Source organism: Amblyraja radiata, chromosome 12 (genome assembly GCF_010909765.2).
Source record: "Amblyraja radiata isolate CabotCenter1 chromosome 12, sAmbRad1.1.pri, whole genome shotgun sequence".
Lineage (NCBI taxonomy): Eukaryota > Metazoa > Chordata > Chondrichthyes > Rajiformes > Rajidae > Amblyraja > Amblyraja radiata.
Window position 1 is genome coordinate 33,662,594 of NC_045967.1, and position 15,774 is coordinate 33,678,367.

At 44.4% G+C, this 15,774-nt stretch overlaps 1 protein-coding gene across 4 annotated transcripts in view; it reads left to right on the plus strand.

The window, feature by feature from the left end:
• The first annotated feature begins 12 nt into the window (after positions 1-12).
• cstf2 (cleavage stimulation factor subunit 2) overlaps positions 13-15,774 on the plus strand; it is a 70,382-nt gene continuing 54,620 nt past the window's right edge. For 2 of the 4 annotated variants that reach the window (XM_033030450.1, XM_033030452.1), the window contains exons 1-7: positions 51-153; positions 1,620-1,698; positions 3,808-3,977; positions 6,094-6,230; positions 10,266-10,385; positions 11,277-11,393; positions 13,898-14,072. In XM_033030450.1, the coding sequence (XP_032886341.1) occupies positions 99-153; positions 1,620-1,698; positions 3,808-3,977; positions 6,094-6,230; positions 10,266-10,385; positions 11,277-11,393; positions 13,898-14,072 (853 nt within the window). In that variant the 5' untranslated portion in view covers positions 51-98. Of the gene's footprint in view, positions 154-1,619; positions 1,699-3,807; positions 3,978-6,093; positions 6,231-10,265; positions 10,386-11,276; positions 11,394-13,897; positions 14,073-15,774 lie in introns of all 4 variants that reach the window. The other 2 variants (XM_033030453.1, XM_033030451.1) reach the window with 2 other exon arrangements.

Here is a 15,774-nt window from a genome sequence, read left to right on the forward strand (position 1 = left end):
GAACGGAACGGAGTTGCGGGACCAGCGGAGCGATTCTCGCGTTGGCTTCCGTTTCCTAGCGGAAGCAGCGCGGAGAGCGGTGGCTGTCTTTGGTCGCTATGGCGAGTCTGGTGCGGGACCCGGCCATCGACCGCTCGCTGCGCTCCGTCTTCGGTAAGGGCTCGGGCTCGGGCCGGGGCTGCTGCTGCTGCTGCTGCTGCGAGCAAGATTCTGCCAAGCGCCAGGTTGCCTCGGCTGTCAGAGCTTTGGAGGAACAGATTGAAGTGAGAGAGACATGGCCATGGGGGCAGGGGCATGGCGAGAGAAGCTTCCCTGGTACAAGGGGCAGTTGCTTTGTTGTGGCCATTGCATATACTCGCCATAACGGTGCAACTGTCCCTTGTGCCAGCGGAGATTCTGTGAGCCGTTGGAGGCTACATTCAGTCCTGTTGCAGGGTCGCGATCCGAACCATCACTAATCCCCATCACAATCCCTATTCTGCTCGATCTCCTGATATCTCCACCAGTTTGCCTTTTCCTTGAGCTTCAATACCACGAGGTGGTCTAAAAAGTTGAGAATGTATTGAAAGGAAATGTACAATCTACTAACTGCAATCTACTATCTACTAACATAGATAATGTATGAAAATGAATCAAAAATATTATCTTTATGGGCCTGTCCCATTTACACGACTTTTTAGGCGACTGCAGGAGAATATGCGGTCGCCTCATGGTCACCACATGTTCGCGGGAGTTTGCCGGGGAGTCGCCTTCATGGTCGTGAGGAGTTCCCGCATTCTGGGAACTAGTCGCGGCCTCATTATGGTCACCGTGAAATTTTCAACATGTTGAAAAATTAGCGGCGACTAGATTGAAGCCGCCATGGAGAGTGGCGAGAATCTCGAGCTGTAGGTGGGTCGCCAGGTGGTCCATGTGGGTTGCCAGGAGGTCGAAGGTTCTTGTAGGTTGTAGCTGATGCTGACCGAATTTCATTGGCTCATTGGGGAAAGAAAGGTAAGCAGTAGTTTTCAGAACCAAGGATAACCGACCGGTAATGTTAAATGTCCGCCGAGCTTCACAGCCGTGTATCTCTGGCTTCTTAAAAGTTGTCTCCACTCCTTCCCCTCTCCTCCCCTCTTTTAAAGGACTTACTGTACACTGTGCTTTAGCCATATTTTTACAGCGCCAACCTTCCTGTTCATCGCGGTGTGCGTCTGTTTCACCTTTGCTTTGCACCGTGTGAATTTTTTAGACAGTGCTCCCCCCGCTTGCCCTGTCCCCCTCCTGCATAATGGACTGGTGAAGGAAGCGGTGTGTTTGTGTGTGTGTTCCACTCTGGCAGTCGCCGTTTCAGTTGCCGGTTTTTCAGGTGACTGCCGGCAACTTGACAGTCGCCAGCAGTCCGCTGAAAAATCGCCCAAGTGGGACAGGCCCATAAGACTCTTCGCTTTGGTTAGTGCAGATTTGTATAACAATGAAGAATGATGATTGTATAGTACCAATCAGTTGCCCTCTAACCCAGAAACAATGCTTGAAGAAATCTAATATATCTGTAAAGTATATAAATAAAAAGTGAGTAATCAAACATGAAATATTGACTCAATTATGAATTCTCCTTTTATGATTTTTCTTGTTTTCAGTTGGAAATATTCCATATGAAGCTACAGAAGAACAATTGAAGGATATTTTCTCTGAAGTTGGCCCAGTATTGAGTTTCAGGTATCACCTTTGAATGCAATGTACAATTGGTGGTCTTCATTGCGTGCAACATAATTTTTGCATGCAATTAGGAAGGTCTATAAGCATCTAGAAATAAGATTAATCTTTTGACTGTTTTTCTTTTGAGACAAGTTTTGATTTTGCATTTGATGCCAGTTTAGCTTTTGAGACAATTTAAAACCACTTGTCCTCCATTAAAATTTAAGACTGAGCTCTGGCAGGCGTATAAAGTTCCTGGTCCAGGCAGTGTATGATGTCCTGCCCAGCCCATCGAACCTCTTCATCTGGGGCAAAGCGGAATCTCCAGATTGCCCGCAATGCTCAGGCAAGGGGACATTGGAACACATCCTGAACTGCTGCCCAAAGGCTCTTGGGCAGGGCTGGTACACTTGGCGTCACGACCAGGTTCTTAAACCCATTGCGGAAGCCATCAGCATGGAAATCAGCAGCTGCAGACGAGCACGGCCCACCACCCAGATGATCACCTTCGTGAAGGCCAGAGTGCAGCTGTCAAGAACCACAGCAGCCAGGAATCGGTCAGGAATCCTGGCGACTGTGCAGGACTGGCAGCTTTCCGTAGACCTGGTGAAACAGCTGAAGTTCCCACAGCACATTGCCACAACCATCCTGAGGCTAGACATCCTCCTGGTCTCAGACACGACCAAAAACATCGTCTTGTTGGAACTGACAGTGCCGTGGGAGGACCGTCTGGAGGAGGCCCACGAGAGGAAGAAGACCAAGTATGAAGAGCTGGTCATAGACTGCCGTAAGTAGGGCTGGAAGGCAAGGTGTATGCCCATCGAGGTTGGCTGCAGAGGTTTTGCAGGGCAATCGCTCTACAAAGCCTTGAGTGCACTGGGCATCAACGGAATGGCGAGGAGAAGAGCCATCAAGAACACAACAGAGGCAGCGGAGAATGCCTCGAGATGGCTCTGGATCAGGAGAGAAGGTCCATGGGGAAGAGCGAATGCCACCTGAACACAAATCGTGGTCTGATCAACCACGGCTGGGTTGCCTGGGTGAGGGTGTCTGATGTTGAAAGACCCGAAACACCCAATGACCCCAGGTTACTTCACTGATGATGTTCAGGAGCATCAATAGATGTATTTTTTATCAAATGTTTTTGCTTTTGATGCCAGTTTTGCTTTTGAGCCAATTTAACTCAGTTTTGAGACAATCCACTTGTCGTCCATTAAAACTGACATTTGACTGTAATTAAATTCTAAAATTCAGCTCACTACAAGTTTGATAGTTTTGGTAAGCCTCACCCATTTATAACAACCTTACAACAGTCAATAAAAGGAGGCTGGAGAAAATGGAACAAACTATTTATTTAAAACAATATATTTTCTCACAGCATAACATTGTATTTTCTCACATATATTTTCTCACAGTATAAGCATATTTTGAGAATTATGGCGATTGAATATTTTGGGGCACAAAGCATATGTTTTACAGGATTTATTTTGTTGTTTTTGTAAAGTTTTAATGAGTCGTGACTGACTAATGCCTAAACAATACAATAGTGTAAGATTCATTTCTTTAATCTTGTTAAATTTATTTTGGACTTTTTATCTGCACCATTTCGAAGTGGGCAGTTATTAATTCATCATCTCTAAAGTTTATCACATAGGCCAGATCCTCGCCAGGCAGTATGAATACTGAAACACTGATCATGAAATTGATGACTGGAAAAGCTGACAAATGAGCTAATCTGTTTGCTAGCTGAAAGATAAATAGGATGCTTTATGCAGGAAGCTGGAGTCCAAACATTTTGATTTCTGAAAGGGACCCCCTGACTTTTTATTTACTACTTTACTCATCTTGGCGAAACAGTGAAGTTTGTGCTGCTTACACTTAGAATGCATTTTAATATCTTTTTGTTGAAAGAAGCCTTGAAAGACTAATTAATGCGCATTTTTCTCCTGGTGAATGCAACTGCTGCATCACATTTGTACTACACATTTAGATGGTTTGGACACTCATCACATCATTGGAAATCCTTTGTTATATCCCCCAAAACACATGGCTTTGTTCACTTGTGCATTGTGTAATAGCGTTTTGTGCAAATAGAAGTGGAACATCTTTTAACATTCTGTCTTTCTGTAGGCTTGTGTATGACAGAGAAACTGGTAAACCCAAAGGCTATGGCTTCTGTGAATACCAAGATCAGGAGACAGCACTCAGTGCCATGCGCAATCTCAATGGGAGGGAATTTAATGGAAGGGCACTGCGAGTGGACAATGCTGCTAGCGAAAAGAATAAAGAAGAGCTCAAGAGTGAGTATTAATCCACACCACGTCAGGCAGACCTGGTGTCTATTTTCACAACACAATTCAATTCAATTCAATTCAATTCAATTCAATTCAACTTTAATGTCATTGCACAAATACTGAGTATGGGTAGATGGCACAGTGAAATGAAATTCCCATACAACCATACAATTAAAAATAAAGAACACAACACACTATAGAATTTGACATAAAACATCCCCACACAGCAGAATCAAAGTTTCCCACTGTGTGGGAAGGCACCAAAGTCAGTCTCTTCCTCCACTGTTCCTCGTGGTCAGGGCCTCCCCAAGCCCTCCGCAGTTGCAGCTACGGGTGGCCCGATGTTCAGGCCCGCTCGCCGGGGTGATACAAGTCCGACGTCGGGGCTGCGGGACGTCCTCAACGGCGTGGACACCAGAGTTGGCCCCCTCCTACCGGAGTCGGCGGCTTCCAAAGTCCGCAGGCCGCGCCGGGTGGAGACTGCTGCTGTAGACCCTCTGCAAGTCGCCCCAGGACTCCACGATGTTGTTCAGCGCCGCCCGCGTTGGAAGCTCTCCGCACCAGAGCTCCACGATGTTGGAGCAGCAGCCCAACGCTCCGGAGCACAAAACGGCGACCCAGGTAGGCATCGCCCGCTCCGCCGTGACTCCAGCGCTGCGCCGCCGCTGTAGCAGCCCTGGACCGGTACTCTGTCCCCGGCAGGAAAGGCCGCTCCGATCCAGCTGGTAGGCCGCGAGGTGAGGGGCGAGGACGCGACTCGGAGAAATAGTCGCGTCCCCGCCAGGAAGAGACTGGGAAACGGTTTCCCCGTTACCCTGCCCCCCTCCCCCACATAGAAAAGTTAAAGTTTCCCCCTAAAACAGACTTTGGACTAACTGAAAATTTAAAAAAAGATAGAAATGACACACAGGCTGTAGGTAGAGGCTGCTGCCAGTGCAGCGCCCCTAGCCCCCTCTTGACTTCTATCATATCGTTTGATACTTACAGTGGGGTCTTGATAAACTAAATGTGAAAACGAAAAATGAGAAGTCTGAAGGGAAGACATTGGGTTTCTGCCTTATAAGACAGTTTCAGCTGTTATTTTGTGACTTGGTTAAGAGTCTAGCCTGGATTCTTCAGAGGTGGGCTGCTGATAGTAGTAACAGATACTTAAATTGTAAAGTCGCCACCAAAGTAGATCTTTGAATGGTCTGTTGTCAGTCTCATTGTCAATTGAGGATTGCCATTGACTTCATTAATATGCAATCCAAGTGCCACAACCCCACAAAATGTTTTTGTGGAAATATGCACATTCTTATTAACAGTGACTCCCTTGTTGAAGTAGGTCATTTAGGAGAAATTATGACCACCAAATACTCCTGTCATTTCTAAATGGGGGGGGGGGGGGGGGGAATGTTTTTGTCTTTGCACTACAATTGTTTATTTGTTTTTATACATACTGAACTTTTTATTGTTTATTAAGGTGCTTATAGAGTGCTATGTTCACATACCTGTGGTGCTGCTGCAAGTGAGAATTTGATTATTCAGTTTTGGGACATATGATAACAAAACACCCATGACTTGACTATTTTATGGTGACTTTTCAAATTGGAATGTAATATTGGATGTAATTTGTCTAATCCATTATGTATATTTGAAACTTAGGCAGTTGTTTCCACAAATTTAAAATTACTAACGTTGACAGCGTGAAGTTGTAGTTATTGTTCTATTTGGATGACAATATCTCCAGCTAGAATTAAATACTACATATGAATTTCAAAGTATTTATGCAGCTGAATTTTTTCCGAAGTTGATAACTGGCAACTTAGTTTGGAGCTAGAATAAAGACTTTATCTCAAATCATTTCCAGATTAATGACATTTTGTTAATTTACTGTTCACTATGTTGAAAAAGAAAGCAGGTTTAATGTTCCAGCCACCTTACATTACAACATTTTTCCAAATAAAACTAAAAATATTCCTCTAGGCATAGGGATATGGAAACATACATTCTTGTCTACCAATTTGAATACTTTTGTATGCCAGGTACGTAGATACAACGTTTCAAAGCCACTTAAGATAATATAACTATATAGTGCCTTTAACAATTCATTCAACAATCCATATTTGTGCTTTGTTTCCAGATTTGGGCACTGCAGGCCCTGTCATGGAATCTCCTTATGGAGATCCAGTCTTGCCTGAAGATGCTCCAGAATCCATCAGTCGTGCTGTGGCCAGTCTACCACCTGAGCAAATGTTTGAACTCATGAAGCAAATGAAGGTTACGACGTTACTCTCTTAATTATAAGCACTTAATTGCTTTTAAGGAGAAATAAGTATTTTTTGCTTTAAATGACATTTAAAACGGAAGGTAAAAGAGGCGAGCAGGTAGCCTGGAGATTTTGCCAGATGTTTCAGACCCACTTTATTAACAATAACGTGATCAGAAAAATCATCATTTTTTGTTGGAAAAAAATTGCAATCTTTATTTAAAATCTGCCTATTGTGATATATATAACATTTATAAAATAATGGATATGGCATGTATCTATTTACCCATATACTAAGGTGCTGGCCTCTGCTATTCTGTGCAGAACTGTGTTATTCCTCTACAATCTATATGCTCCACTGTGCATCAGGGAAATAATTTAAATAACACTGCTTGCTTGCATCCAACCAACTGTAAAACGGCCTACAGTTCGCATGATTATACAAGATATTAATTCTAACAGAGGCAATGTTAAATCGAAATGTAACAATTGTTGTCCACTTTGTATTATTTTTAATGCATATTTTCCATTCATCTCACAAGAATATTTAATAATCTGTTCACAACTACAAGGCAGAGAATCATTTTTGGGAATATGATTGGGTTCCAGTCACAGACCTTGTTATTCTTGTTTCTCTATTTTGAAGGACAGCCAAAGGATGTAAAACTATTGAAGGTCTTGGAATGAAAATTAGAATCCCTCTGTTCCCCCCGTTGCCACTTCCAGTTGGATGTTATATAAACTGCTAGATATCTTTGTTTCAGAGGTATTAGTTTCCCTCAACTGTTTAATTTGCAATTATGCTTTGAGATTTTCAATAGAGTTACAGTGTTATATAGCATGGAACTAGGCCCTTTGGCCTAACTCGGCCATGCCGACCAAGTTGCCAACTTGAGCTAGTCCCATTTACCTGCGTTTGACTCGTATCCTGTTAAATCTTTCATATCTATGCATCTGTTCAAATGTCTTTTAAATGTGGTAATTGTACCACCTCTACCACTTCCACTGGCAACCTGTTGTACATCTGCATCACCCTCGGTGTGTGGAAAACATCCCCTTTATATTTTCCCATCTCATCTTAAACCTATGCCCTTGACCCCCTACCCTGTGTAAAAGACTGTAACCATTCACCTTAGCCATGTCCCTCGTGATTTTCTACCCTTCTAAGGTTACCTCTCAGCCTCTTCGACCAGTCTTTCCTTGTAACTCAAGCCCTTCATTCTCAGTAACAATCTTATGAATCTTTTCTGTACTCTTTGCAGCTTAATCTTTCCCATATCTAGATCAGAAATGCACAAAATACTCTGAGTGCACTCGCCAATGTCTTGTACACTTGTAACACAATGGCCCCAACTCTGGTACTCAATGACCTGAAAGATGAAGGCAAACATGCCTAAAGCTTTCGTCACCACCCTGTCTAACTGTGTCGGCAATTTCAGATCTATACATAATATACATAATAATAATAATAATAATAATGGATGGGATTTATATAGCGCCTTTCTAAAACTCAAGGCGCTTTACATCGCATTATTCATTCACTCCTCAGTCACACTCGGTGGTGGTAAGCTACTTCTGTAGCCACAGCTGCCCTGGGGCAGACTGACGGAAGCGTGGCTGCCATTCTGCGCCTACGGCTCCTCCGACCACCACCAATCACTCACACACATTCACACACAGGCAAAGGTGGGTGAAGTGTCTTGCCCAAGGACACAACGACAGTATGCACTCCAAGCGGGATTCGAACCGGCTACCTTCCGGTTGCCAGCCGAACACTTAGCCCATTGTGCCATCTGTCGTCCCCAAATACATGTAGCCCTGGGTGTCTATGTTCCACAACACTATCCGGGCCCACCATTTACTATTGTAAATCCTGCCCTGATTTATCTTGCCAAAATGCATATTTGTTGTCGTAGTACATTGCATAAGATATTAATGCAATTGTACTAAATCGTGCAAACCACAGCAATTAAATTTTCTGCCTCATATAGTGCCCTCCGTAATGTTTGGGACAAAGACCCATCATTTATTTATTTGCCTCTGTACTCCACAATTTGAGATTTGTAATAGAAAAAAATCACATATGGTTAAAGTGCGCAGTCAGATTTTAATAAAGGCCATTTTTATACAATTTGGTTTCACCATGTAGAAATTACAGCAGTTTTTATACATAGTCCCCCCATTTCAGGGCACCATAATGTTTGGGACACAACAATGTAATGTAAATGAAAGTAGTCATGTTTAGTATTTTGTTGCATATCCTTTGCATGCAATGACAATGTCTATGATTCATGGACATGCTGGGTGTCTTCCCTGGTGATGCTCTGCCAGGCCTGTATTGCAGCCATCTTTAGCTTATGCTTGTTTTGGGGGCTAGTCCCCTTCAGTTTTCTCTTCAGCATATAAAAGGCATGCTCAATTGGGTTCAGGTCGGGTGATTGGCTTGACCACTCAAGAATTGACCATTTTTAGCTTTGAAAAACACCTTTGTTGCTTTTGCAGTATGTTTGAGATCATTGTCTTGCTGTGGAATGAACCGCCAGCCACTGAGTTTTGAGGCATTTGTTTGAATTTGAGCAGATAGGATGTGTCTATACACTTCAGAATTCATTATGCTACTACCCTCAGCAGTTGTATCATCAATGAAGATAAGTGAGCCAGTACCTTCAGCAGCCACACATGCCCAGGACATAACACCCCCACCACCGTGTTTCACAGATGAGGTGGTATGCTTTGGATCTTGGGCAGTTCCTTCTCTCCTCCATACTTTGCACTTGCTATCACTCTGATATCAGTTAATCTTCGTTATTTGTCCACAAGACCTTTTTTCCAGACTGTGGTTGCTCTTTTAAGTACTTCTTGGCAAACTGTAATCTGGCCATCCTATTTTTGCAGCTAACCAGCGGTTTGCATCTTGCAGGTAGCCTCTGCATTTCTGCTCATGAGGTCTTCTGCGGACAGTGATCATTGACAAATCCACGGTACACACAATTGCTGGGGAAACTCAGCGGGTGCAGCAGCATCTATGGAGCGAAGGAAATAGGCGACGTTTCGGGCCGAAACCCTTCTTCAGACTGATGGGGGGTGGGGAAAGAAAGATGGAAAAGGGGAGGAGGAGGAGGAGCCCGAGGGCGGGCGGATGGGAGGGTGGGAGGAGACAGCTAGAGGGTTAAGGAAGGGGAGGAGACAGCACGGGCTAGCCAAATTGGGAGAATTCAATGTTAATGCCATAAGGACGCATCTTTCATCCACATTGACAAATCCACACCTGACTCCTGAAGAGTGTTTCTGATCTGTCGGACAGATGCGGGGATTTTTCTTTATTATAGAGAGAATTCTTCTGTCATCAGCTGTGGGGGTCTTGATCTGCCAGTCCCTTTGTGATTAGTAAGCTCACCAGTGCTCTCTTTCTTCTTAATGATGTTCCAAACAGTTGATTTTGGTAAGCCTAATGTTTGGCTGATGTTGAAAAACAGCAATAAAAGTTTCCAGAGGTGATGGAAAGACAGGAGGAAAAACGAGGTGCTGAGAGCTCTCTTATATCTGCATTAAGGAGGCATTTAAACACACCTGAGCAATTACAAACACCTGTGAAGCCATGTGTCCCAAACATTATGGTGCTCTGAAATGAGGGTACTATGTATAAACACAGCTGTAATTTCTACACGGTGAAACCAAAATGTGTAAAAATGGCCTTTAATAAAATCTGACAAAGTGCTCTTCAACCAAATGTGATTTTTTTTCTATTACAAATTTCAAATTGTGGAGTACAGAGGCAAATGGATAAATGATGGGTCTTTGTCCCAAACATTATGCAGGGCACTGTAACTCCATCCAGGTTCAATCCTGATCTTAAGTACTGTCTGTTTGGAATTTGCATACATGTCAACCCTGTGACATGTGGGTTTCCTCCAGGTGCTCCAGATTGTATGTGAGAGAAAAGATTGCCAGGAAATTAGCGAACAAAGGAGATTGATGCTCTGAGAATCAGCATAGACGCAATGGTTCTTCAATATCTTAAAGAAATATTATTCTGTCGTTTTCAGCTCTGCATTCAGAACAGTCCTCAGGAGGCTCGTAATATGCTTTTACAGAACCCGCAACTGGCATATGCACTCCTACAGGCACAAGTTGTTATGAGAATTGTGGATCCTGAAATTGCAATGGTGAGTGAACACCTTGACAAACTCTATCAACTGCCATGCACACAAACATAATATTGCTATCTGAGTCGTCATGTTAAAAGGTGTGTTATTGGAAATAGGTTGGCTTGAAAGGCTAAATTTCTAATGAAGCTTTAACCTCTGATCCAAACATTTCTTGTTTGTTAAGGGCCTGGCCCACTTGTGTGTCTTTGGCACGCAAATTACGCAACCTCGTCGTCGCGTTGAGGCGCACGGGCATCGTATGGCTGTACGGGGCCGGTCCCACTGAGAAGTGCGGAGGGGTTATGTAGTTGTACGCGGTATCGCGAGCCACTCTGAAATTTTGTAGCGAACAAAATCTTTGCGCACCAACGGCCTGTCGCGTAACTGACAGCCAAAGTGGGACAGGCCCAAGACCTCCAACAGTAGCAGAAGCAGGCAAATGATCGTCGAACTCGGCCTGGGGCTCATGGCCATTGCGGTCCGGATCCGCCCCCACTCGTACTCCCAGAGCAGGGCCAAGAAAATTGAAGATGGACACAAAATGCTGGAGTAACTCAGCGGGTCCGGCAGCATCTCTGGAGAGAAGCAATGGGTGACGTTTTGGGTCAAGACCCTTCTTTCAGTCTGAAGAAGAGTCTCGACACAAAACATCATCCATTCCTTCTCTCCAGAGATGTTGTCGGTCCCGCTGAGTTACTCCAGCTTTGTGTCCATCTTCAAATGACGTCACGCTCTCTAGACGGCTGTGCAGGTGCATGAAATTGCGCGCGACCTTCGCGGGACCGTCGCGGCTCAACGCGACCACGAGGTTGCGTAATTAGTGTGCCAAGGACACGTAAGTTGACTATGTTGAATACATTCTTCACAGGGAAATATTGAAAGTTTACCACAATGTTTTGATCTTTTCAGAAAATGTTACATCGACCAGCCAACGTTACACCACTGATTTCTTCTAGCCAACCTGTGGCAGGCCCAAATGCTCCAGCAGCTCAGGCTGCTACCCCAGTCTCCCAACCACAGCCTATGGTAGGTCCTATTGTTCACAATCCAAACACAATTTATCTTCAATGCAGTTTGATTTTGTAAATGTGCATTACTTGAATACATTGTTTTATTTGGTGTTCAGGATATATGATTTTCATGTTAAACTGTAAAATGGTTATTAAGCTGATCTATTGCAGTCCTCATACCCCCCTACCCTCTGACCACCCACTAGCCCCCCACCACTCATCGCCTTGTCCTTAGTCCACCCACCTGCCTTCCTCCGGCCCCAACCCCCATCCCTGTCGGGTGTTCACCATCCCCCCCTGACTCCCCCTCTCCGACACCGAACGGTCTGTCCTCAGCAGAGGTCTTACCTTTGTCCCCCTCCGTCCCCACCTCAATGAGTTCCGCGCCCACCACGACTTGGAGCTCTTCTACCGTGGCCTCCGCCTCACAGCGTTCTTCCATGGGAAGGAGTCCTCGCCCCCCATTGACGATTCCTTTTCCCGTCTCCAACGCACCCCCTCCTCGTGGACCTCCCCTCGTGGCCCTCCGGCTTTAGAACTTTTTATCCAAAACTGCCGTCGCGCCATCAACCACCTCAACTACTCCCCTGTCTCACTCCAATCTCTCCCCCCCTGAACGTACTGCCATCGACTCGCTCCGCAACAACCCAGACTGAACGACATTTCGTTCAGACCGAACGGTCTGAATGACAAATAAAGGATCTAAGTCTAAGTTATCAAACCCGCCGACAAGGGAGGTGCCGTGGTAGTCTGGCGCATCGATCTCTACAAGGCTGAGGCCACGGGCCAACTCTCGGACACCTCCTCCTACTTACCCTTGGACCATGACCCCACTGACGAGCACCAGGCCACTATCTCTAGCACCATCACCGACTTCATCAACTCCAATGCCCTGCCCCCCCGAGCCTCCAACCTCATCGTTCCCCAGCCCCGCACGGCCCGATTTTACCTTCTCCCCAAAATCCACAAACTTGACTGTCCCGGTAGACCCATTATCTCTGCCTGTTCGTGCCCTACCGAACTCATTTCCACATACCTTGACTCCATCCTATCCCCCCTGGTTCAATCCCTCCCCACCTATGTTCAAGACACCTCAGACACTCTCCGTCGTCTCTGCACATTCCATTCTCTAGGCCTCCATCCTCTCATCTTCACCATGGATGTCCAGTCACTCTATACCTCCATCCCCCACCAGGATGGTCTCAAAGCCCTCCGGTTCTTCCTCGACCGGAGAAGCAACCTATACCCGGCCACTGATACTCTCCACCGCCTAGCGGAGCTGGTCCTTACCCTCAATAACTTCTCGTTTGACTCCTCCCATTTCCTCCAAATACAAGGCGTAGCTATGGGCACGCGCATGGGCCCCAGCTATGCCTGCCTCTTTGTCGGATACGTCGAACAATCCTTGTTCGAGGCGTACAAGGGCCCCATCCCCGACCTCTATCTCCGCTACATCGATGACTGCTTTGGTGCTACCTCCTGCACCCACACACAACTGACTGACTTCATCCGCTTCACCACTAACTTCCATCCGGCACTCAAATACACCTGGACCATTTCCGACACTTCCCTACCATTCCTTGACCTCACTATCCATCGCAGGTGATAGACTTCTGACCGACATCCACTATAAACCCACTGACTCCCATGGCTATCTGGACTACACTTCTTCCCACCCTGCTTCCTGTAAGGACTCCATCCCCTACTCCCAATTCCTCCGTCTATGCCGCAACTGCTCCCAGGATGAGGCATTCCACACCAGGGCATCTGAAATGTCCTCATTCTTCAGGGAACGGAAGTTATTTTATTATAGTGACTTTATTATATCTAAAGCTGGATATAAAATTATACCAAATTAGCTGGATGCAATGGATGTTATACTACATTTAAAAATAACAAATAGCTTCAATGATACAAAGCAATTGAAAATGGGTTTACAGTTATTGCACATTTTGCGTAATCATAGTCAGTTTACTGATCTAAGTGGTGCTATTGGGTATGCAGTGCTGCAATAGGCTCAGAATCCTCTCAAAAGACTGACTAAAGTTAACAGGGAAACTTAACCAATCATTGCAAAATGGTGCCGTTGGAAGATCAGTGTTTCTGCCTTTTTGCTGAGAGAGGTTGGGAAAAGGATTGGAATGCTAAAACCATCTTTTCTGATCCCTTTGTACTGAGTTTAGCTCTGTGATCGATCTACTAATGGAGATGTGGATCTATCCATTCTCCACTGAAGATCAGTGCTTACAGCCCATCATATAGTAGATGACCGTTTAAAGTCACCATTGATCTTGCTTCAGAAATGAACTGACAGCAGATGCCACAAACTACTGAAGAGGTACCAAAATCTCAATTCACTCAATTCGGTGAATCACTTCTCAATATCAAGAAAATGGTTCTCAACAGGATATAAAAGTAGCTTCAGTTTTAGTGATACATTACAGAGCAACGGTTGTTTAGACTTTAAGAACATGTGTGTATTTAATTTGTAATTTTCTGTTTTTGTTTTCTCTTGAATAGAGTGGAATGCATGTGAATGGGGCACCATCCTTAATGCAACCACCAATGCAAACTGCAGTATCTGTTCCTGGACTCGGACCCGTACAAGGACCAGGTGGGCCAGGGCTAGGGCCTGGGCCCGGGCCAGCACCTGGACCAGGACCAGGACCAGGACCAGGACCCGTTGGACCTGGAGGTATAAAAGTGTTTACAGAAAAATATCAAAGTGTGTTTTGTTTTATCTAATCGAATTTTAATTTCCTGTTTTACTTATTGCCTTTTCTGTATCACTACTGTACAATCTACTCTTCTGGTGATAGCAACATTTTGAAATATTTTTAATTCAATTCAGAGATAAGCAGAGATTATCAGTGATCTGAGTTGATTCTAATATTGAGTCAGTGGGTCTGTATTACATATCAGCATCTTTGGTGAAATTGTCGCTGCATTGTGACAGAGGTGAGGGAAAAGCATAACATGGCTAGTGAGGGTTTGCTTGCTTTTATGAAAAGGAAATTGTGTTTGAAGTTCATTCACGATGTGTGTGACATGGATTGAGTCATAGTCTTACAGCAACAAAAATGGCAGAGAAATGGCACGTGGTGTTTGACCCGACCGAGTGTGGGGTGATGCACTTTGGGAGGATGAATGTAAGGAGGATGTATACAGTTAATGGCAAGACCCTTAACGGCATTAATATGCAGAGGGATCTTGGAGTCCAAATTCATAGCTCAGTGAAAGTGGCAGCACATGTAGATAGGGTGGTTAAGAAGACATATGGTATGCATGCCTTCATTGATGCGGGCATTGTATATAAGAGTCAGGAAGTCATGATGCAGCTCCTTTGGATTTTGGTTAGGCAGCATTTGCAGTATTGCATGCCGTTCTGATCGCCCCATTACAGGAAAGATAGGGAGGCTTTGGATAGGGTGCAGAGTATGTTTACCATATTGCTGTCTGGATTAGAGGTTTTCAACTAAAGGGAGAGGTTGATAGTATTGATTTTTTTTCTCTGGATCGTCGGAGGTTGAGGGGAGACGTAAAAGTATATAACATTCTGAGAAGCATTGATAGGGTAGACCTGGGTGAATCTACATCTTCATTCAGTAAAACTATGGCTAATCTGAACTCTTTCTTTGTGTACCTTTGTTTGCTCCATTTAAAATATATATTCTAGCATTGATCGGACGTTGAGTGCAGTATTAGTCCATTTTCGTTTAGTGCAGTATTAGTCCATTGAAACAGCCAAGTAAGTGTTGCCTCGTTAATTTTGAACACAATTTCTGTGCATCCATTCCAATGCACCGTTGCAATACCCTGTTTATGTCACTAGATGGTAATCAAAGTATGTTGAATCTGCTGACAACAATAACCAGAGAATGACTAATAGTGTCAGTTTAAAATTATATAAACTGCTTTCCAGTTGATTGTTATCAGCTAGATCAGCTATACTTTCAATTTTTTATTTTTGGCATTATTAGAAGTTCTGAAGAAAATTATGTGTCCGTTAAAGTCAAATGATGATCTCATTGGTTGCATGTTTTTTTTATATTAACCCAGCGGTTTCCATAGCCACTAAGGACACATCTTGGAAAGTAACCTACCATTGGAATGGTGAATGCAGGGGAGGTGGTGAGGAGGGTGGGTGTGTTGACCTCCCATAGACACTTTTTAATAACTTCCTTTCGAATGGAACAACTATTAAAGTTAAAAATGTAGCATGCTCGAACATTCATTAAGATTATTGATGACCCTACGCTTCAAAAGCACTTTCTTGCTGGTTCACTGTTTCAAAGATCTGTTGATCTCGGCCTTCAATACACCACTCAAATGGACTCAACCTTCTGTATAAAACAGAAAAAATATTTTCATCTTAGTCTTAAGTGATCCTTGGACTA